Source organism: Elaeis guineensis, chromosome 6 (genome assembly GCF_000442705.2).
Source record: "Elaeis guineensis isolate ETL-2024a chromosome 6, EG11, whole genome shotgun sequence".
NCBI lineage: Eukaryota > Viridiplantae > Streptophyta > Magnoliopsida > Arecales > Arecaceae > Elaeis > Elaeis guineensis.
The window spans coordinates 113095291-113101856 of NC_025998.2; the positions used below are offsets into that span (position 1 = coordinate 113095291).

Genomic DNA, 6566 nt, shown 5'->3' on the forward strand with positions numbered 1-6566 from the left:
CTTGATGGCTGCATTTTATGTGGCGGCTCTTCTGAAACTATTACTCACCGATTTGTTAGTTGTCCCTTCGCTATTAGTATGTGGAATTTATTTTGTTCTTGCCAATCGGTGCCAACACCCTAAAGAGACTTGAGAAAATTCTGCACTTGCTGGAAGCAATCTAACTTTCCAAAAGATGTGGATCTTACCATTCTCGTATTAGTTTGCTGCCTTAGTCTGGAGCTGTTGGCAGGAAAGAAATGACCGGACTGAAACAAGTCTTCCTCTCCTAATGTCATTGCTTCAAAAATTGTGAATCTTTAAAATGATTAGTCTCTCTTGTATGAGAAGAAGGCTTTGCCTGGACTTATGAGTATCTGGGCAAAGCTAAAGACTCTTCCTTCAGAACTCTATACTCTTTAGACTAAGGCTCTTTGTTCTGTGGAGTAGCTTCTCTTGGATACTACCTCTACTCTTCTACATATTTGGGTCTCAACTGGATGGTCTTTTGTCGCTGCCTAATAGTCAGCTTCCCTTTTTTACTTGCCTACAATATATCTTTCTAAGATCATGATGAAGAATCTCCACAGCGGTGAGCCCATGATCTCTTGCTGTGTCTAAGGATTCTCTTCTAGGTCTATTTTTTGGCCCATGCCTACTACTTTTTTTTTTCCTCTTTTGGCAATAGACATTCTTCTTTTATAGTCACTATATATTCTTTATCTACACTTTCCTTTGTTACACTATACATTTACTCCAGATAAATAAAATTCTAGTGGCTAATGGGTCTCTCCATTAGCCTCTAGCTTCCTCCAAGAAACAAAAAAAAAAAAAACAACAATCACCTACAGCACCTTGTGAAAATTCCATCTTGAGCTTACTCAGAGCAAAGAGTTCTTACAATTCTATTGCAAATTAAGCATAAAGCAAGTCCACTCTTTTTTCTTCTTTATCATATCCTATTTAAGAAATTAAAAACAAAGATACTTCTTTCTCTCATTTAAATATTTTGTTACACACCTAGAGTAACAAGTATTTCTGATCCTTACTCATGCACTTGGGCTAGGTGATAGAAAATACACGTGTATCTCCTAAGTAAGGGTCTATTTGGATGAATAGATTGAAAATCCCATTATATTTGTGAATTGCGGTAGCACAACCAGTTAGATAATAGGAAGAAAAAAAATTTCTTCCCATGGGATTTCGGCCAGCCCACTTCAAAACCATTTCTGGACACCTACAGATGTAGACTTAGCCCAGCTATAATCCTATTATCTAACTAGTTGTATTGGCCCAATTCATGAATCTAATGAAATCTTCAATTCAATCATTCACATAAATCCTAAACAAGCAAAAAAACCTGTGCACCACTAGAAGCTTGAAGTATTTAGAGGGCAATGTCCAAGACATGCCTCTCATACATAAGCACAATATAAACTCCTGCTTTGTTGTTTCATATGTTAATTTGTTACCTGTTTATTTACTTAATATTTGCTAATCTAATCCAATACTAATATATAATATGAACTTCAGAGGACCATTTCTTGCCCGTTAGACATTAACTCAGACATTAACTCAATTACTCACATGGTAGGACAGAAAACTGAATGAACTAAACATGCATAAAAGATACAATCCTAGTCAAAAGTTAAGGGATCATCATCCACTCCCATCTACCCATTGTTTTGAGAGAGAAAGGGAGGGACACTCACCCACATTATAATTGTCTAAAATCCCAAATACTTAGACATGCACCATTTAAGACTCAAATCTAGACTATTTAATTGCCAAGTAGTGAAGTATGGCTGTCAGACAAGACCCAATTTACCACTTTCATCTATGTTTATAGCCTAACATATGTGTTGTGCATGTAAGATGCTAGTTATATTATATATATATAAACATTACAGGCCACTAGATTTAAATTTTATTTTTAATATGAGCTACTTATATAATGTCTTGCAATTATAGTTTTTTATGCTCCTTTGTATTACTATGGTGAACTTCATCTTCTTTCATTTCTTTTCAAGTAAAAGTCTCAGCTTGTTCATCTGAAAAGAAGGTAGTTTTCTAGACAAATCTTTTATTGGAAAGAAATTTGCTTCCCAACACATTAAAATTGAGCATATCTGAAGTGCAAGGATCACCTAATCCCTTGCAATTTGCTGATATAGAGGGGGAAAAAGAAAAGCTAGTATATAATCCAACTTCCTTGCCTACATTAGGTATAGATTTTCTTGGAAGCTGTTGTGTTTCTCCAAGAGTCTTCTCGGAGAGGGTCGAAACCTGGTCTCTTAACACTGCATATGAGAGGTCGGATTTTAATTTGGGGTCAATATGCCATGTCAAAATGCCAATTTTACCTTTGATGGTTCAGAAAAACCCATAAGTTGAGTACATTTCAAGGAAGTTTCACAAGTATTTTCCACTGCTCTATTCTTTTTGTGTGAAACAAACAAAATGTAACAAGACCCAACACTATTATGATTAGAAAAAGAAGATGACTTCGTGTCGGCAAGCCAAGAGACAGGATATCGAAGCTTTGTCCTGCAAACTCATCATAACACCAATTATATGAACTGCACCAATCTTCTCATGCCACATGGTAATAAAGCTAAGCCCTACACCTCTACTTGCAAAACTATTTTTTTTTTTTTTTTTAAAAAAGCAAGAGCTATCTGAATTCATATGGTTAATGGAGTAAAAATACAAAAGAAAGAAAGGACAACAAAGAGTAACAGAAGGAAAGCAAGGGGAGAAGATAAAGAGAAAGCTACAAAGACAAGAAGAGAAACAGGGAGTAGGAAATGAAAACAAGCCATATCCAGTGCCGTAACAATGTCCAGATTAAAGGTGATTGGAAAGAATCAGTAGTCCATTGGCCATTCCATTTGGAAGCTCCATTGCTTAATTAGAAAATTGGACAAATTTTTAATCTGTATGGCATGTGAGCTATGAATCCATCATAGGATAGTTGCCATCATCACAATATTTTAGCAAAAACTAAAAAGATTTTCTATAAATCACGACATCCCCACATTTGCCAAAATATATTTACATCACTTGACCTGGATGTTTTTTTCATAAAAAAAAAAAAATGTTGAGCAAATATTCTTACGAATATTTTGAAAGAATCCAACAACTTTAGTATAATCTGCATCCATGACATGTAAAGTTACTTTTACATGTAAGCTAGGTTCCCTTGCAAGCCAATCTCAAAACCTTATCCGCAAAATTTTTTAGGATTTCACTTCAAAGAAGTGGAAAAAGAAAATAACACCAATGATACAGCACGTAGATAAGCCTAAATGCTCTTTTTCCACGTAAGAAGTCCATGATCCTCGAACTCAAATTATAGGAGTATTTAAATAGTTCCCTAAAGCCACCAGAGTACGGTGGCAGTTGATCAGCTTAAGAATGCTTTACTCCTAAGGCAGGATATGACGATTGTTCTCTTCCTATATCATCCAGGCTTCTGGGGCCACCCGAATTGTGAACTTTGTAATCCTTTTGCAGCTGACACTAAAATCATTTTCCTAGAGTTCTCTATCCAAAGTTGCATGCGTGATTACAGCTAGACTAGCTAGGGATTGGATCATGTCCAAGCTAATTATTGAGTCTAGGATCTATATTTTTTTTTAAAAAAAATTTTGACTACCAGGACTGATAGGGTGATGGCATTGGGTTAAAACCATGCCGCTTGTATCAAAGATAGAAGACTTTACCAGCTCCAAAAAAAATTGGCATTCTGAGTTTACAATTCGAGCTCTAATCTTCCGTACATTTATTTTGACAATTTTAGGCTTCATCCAATCTAAAAAGAGGTTGCACTCTAAATCTTATTGGTTAGACATGTGCTTTTGGGGTGGTGAAGTGAAAATCTGCCAGGTATATCAATCCTCCCGTCAGGAATTTTTAGTTTGTCAAAGCTATAGACGTCAAGGAGAAAACTTAATTTGATTCATATTAAAATATTTGTAAAAAAAGAAAAAACAAGCGTTAGGGAAGGAAGAGAAAAAAAATTGATATTTCTATCCCATCACATTTTGTACATCACAATGATTATATATACTAATATACAAACTCTATATAAAAAAAATAATATAGATTGATATAGAATTATACTAACAAAAAAAAAAATATATTATGGACTGATATGGATTATCATGTAATCTCTCTGAAATCACGTGATCATCAAAAATCATACTAATAGTTCGTGGTCATGATTAGATTCATCTATTCTAAACTAAGATTTGGATAAATCATTATCCTAATCAATTGATCAACTAAAACTTTTTGTTTACTTGCGGACCATCCAAATAACCTGGCTTACTTAATTCACCGTCCAAGAGTGGTCGTTTGATTAAAGAGCAGCAGTAGGTAATTTAGGTTTCGTGGGCTCGACCAAGAAGTGGACAATACCCCCTCCCTCTAGATTTCCATTATTTTTGCCCACAGAACAAACATTTTCCATCGGAACTCCCTCCCTTTCCCTATAAAAACCCCTCCCAGCTTCCACAAGCGCAAATTATAAGGAGAAAAATCTCCAAAGGATGGAACAATCACCAAACTTCATCAAGGCCAAGCCCAACAACAGCTCCAACACTAACAAACCCCCAAAGGCAAGCAAGATATCCCTCTCCATCTTTGTCATCTCCCTCCCTGTCCTCTATGTCTCTCTCCTCAACATCCCTCCTTCCACTCTCTTCAAAGATACGACCTTCTGGTTCCTTATGTCCAACTCCATTATCATCATCATCGCTGCCGACTCTGGCATGTTCTCCTCATCAAATGAGACCAATGATCTCTACGATGAGTTCATCGAACATAGCAAGGCAAGAAGTGCATGCCTTGTTGCAGAGCTACCACCTGAGACTAGCACTAAGGAGAGGCCAAAAGAACTAGTACTTGCTTCAAACCAGTTGGATGTAGTTGTAGACAAGAGTATAGTTGTAAGAGAGAACTCAGACCTCAAGTCACAAAAACCTGTCAATAAAACTGTAGCTATGAAGGACAAGTCACTCCCCCAGCTGGGAGGGGGAGTTGAGAGAAGTATAGTTGTGCATGAGAAGCCACTGCATCAGTCGGTGACGGAGAAGAAAGACCATCACAGGATGGAGGAGGTAGAGCATTCAAAGTTGCTACTCCAACGGTCAGCCACAGAGAAGAGAAATCCTCACAGATTGGTGGGAAGTGAGCATTCAAACATGCCATTCCGCAGGTCGGCAACAGAGAAGAGAAATTGTCCAAATTTGGAGGAAAATGAGTACTCCAAATTGTCGGATGAGGAGCTTAATAAGAGGGTGGAGGAGTTTATTAGGAAATTCAACAGGGAGATCAGGCTTCAGCTGGGAAATGAATAGAATGTGTGCTCTCTTAGTAGAGCTGAGTTCACTGTGTGATGGAAGCTGTCTTTGGGAAATGTCAGTCTTTGTAATATGTCAGAACAAAATAATTTTAATCTTACTAGCAAAAAAAATCTCTCTTTCCAGCTGATGAAGTCCTGTAAATGTTTGTGAGCCTAATTAAGTAGAAGCGCACTTAAATTTCTTATAACAGTTGATCGAGCGAAAAAAAAAAAAAAAAAAAAGAATGAACATTATGCATTAATCCTCGAGGCAAATTTATACTACTATATACCAAAGTTAATTACTCTCAGGGAAAAACAAATTCAAGTTCATACAGCTAAATTGGCTGGGTAATGAAGAGTTTCTGTATGTGTCTTTCTGAGAAAGGTGGTTTACACAACAGGAACATATATTGCATGCTATATTATAGGTCATATTGGTGCCAAGTCCTCCTTTGTCCAAGCTCACGTCCTTCAGGGGAAATGAGACAGTTTGAAATGTCTCAGAATTCTTAAAGAACATATCTGATGTCTTTACTCATAGCTGTGGGAGCACGTCTATACTGTTCTTTAACAGTTAGTTCTTATTGTCATTTCTTGTGCTCTGCTTACATCTCTGTACACATCCCTTGGATTTATTGCTAATAAAGGACTGGTGGGGTTTCTCTTATTTAATTTGGTCACGCTTGTCACGTTATTATGCACCTACCGTGATGGAGCATCAGTGTCAAGATCATTAGTTGGTCGGAGTTAAATCACGAAAATGTTACATTGCTTGTTAGAATAATGGCTATGGGGATAAGCTTGCTTGATTGGTACTTGTACATCACCTTTAATGTCACCTTTCAGAGGAAGCCTCTTTATTTTCAAATTGATAGAATTATGTTCACCTCTTCATGCTCAGATCTAACTATGACAAGCATCCATGGTGCAATTTAGGGTCTTGGTAACAATGCATACTTCCAACTTGTACATGAAATAGGTCAAAATCCTTATAGATGTTCCTATTTCAAATGCATTTTCTACCATATCCTCCATGTTCTAATTTTTGTTGGATTCCTAAATAGCATATTGAGCTTGAGAGAGAATGAAAGTTTTGCCATTCTATTTCGAACATGAGTTAGCTATATCATTTTTATTCTTTTATTTATTTATGTTTGGTAAAGAGCAATATTGTTTTGCTGAAGATAGACCTCTCCCAATTTTTTTTTTTTTTTAAAGAAAAAAAGGGTCCATGAGG

General features: G+C 36.5%; 1 protein-coding gene across 1 annotated transcript; it reads left to right on the forward strand.

The window, feature by feature from the left end:
* Positions 1-4475: 4475 nt before the first annotated feature.
* On the forward strand, positions 4476-5535 carry LOC109505988 (uncharacterized). Its single transcript, XM_019851203.2, has one exon. It carries the CDS (start codon positions 4533-4535, stop codon positions 5340-5342), a length of 810 nt encoding a protein of 269 aa, XP_019706762.2. The 5' UTR covers positions 4476-4532; the 3' UTR covers positions 5343-5535.
* Positions 5536-6566: the final 1031 nt, after the last annotated feature.

Coding starts and splice junctions, on each gene's coding strand:
- LOC109505988 (XM_019851203.2), top strand. CDS start 4,533: ATGGAACAATCACCAAACTTCATCAAGGCCAAGCCCAACAACAGCTCC.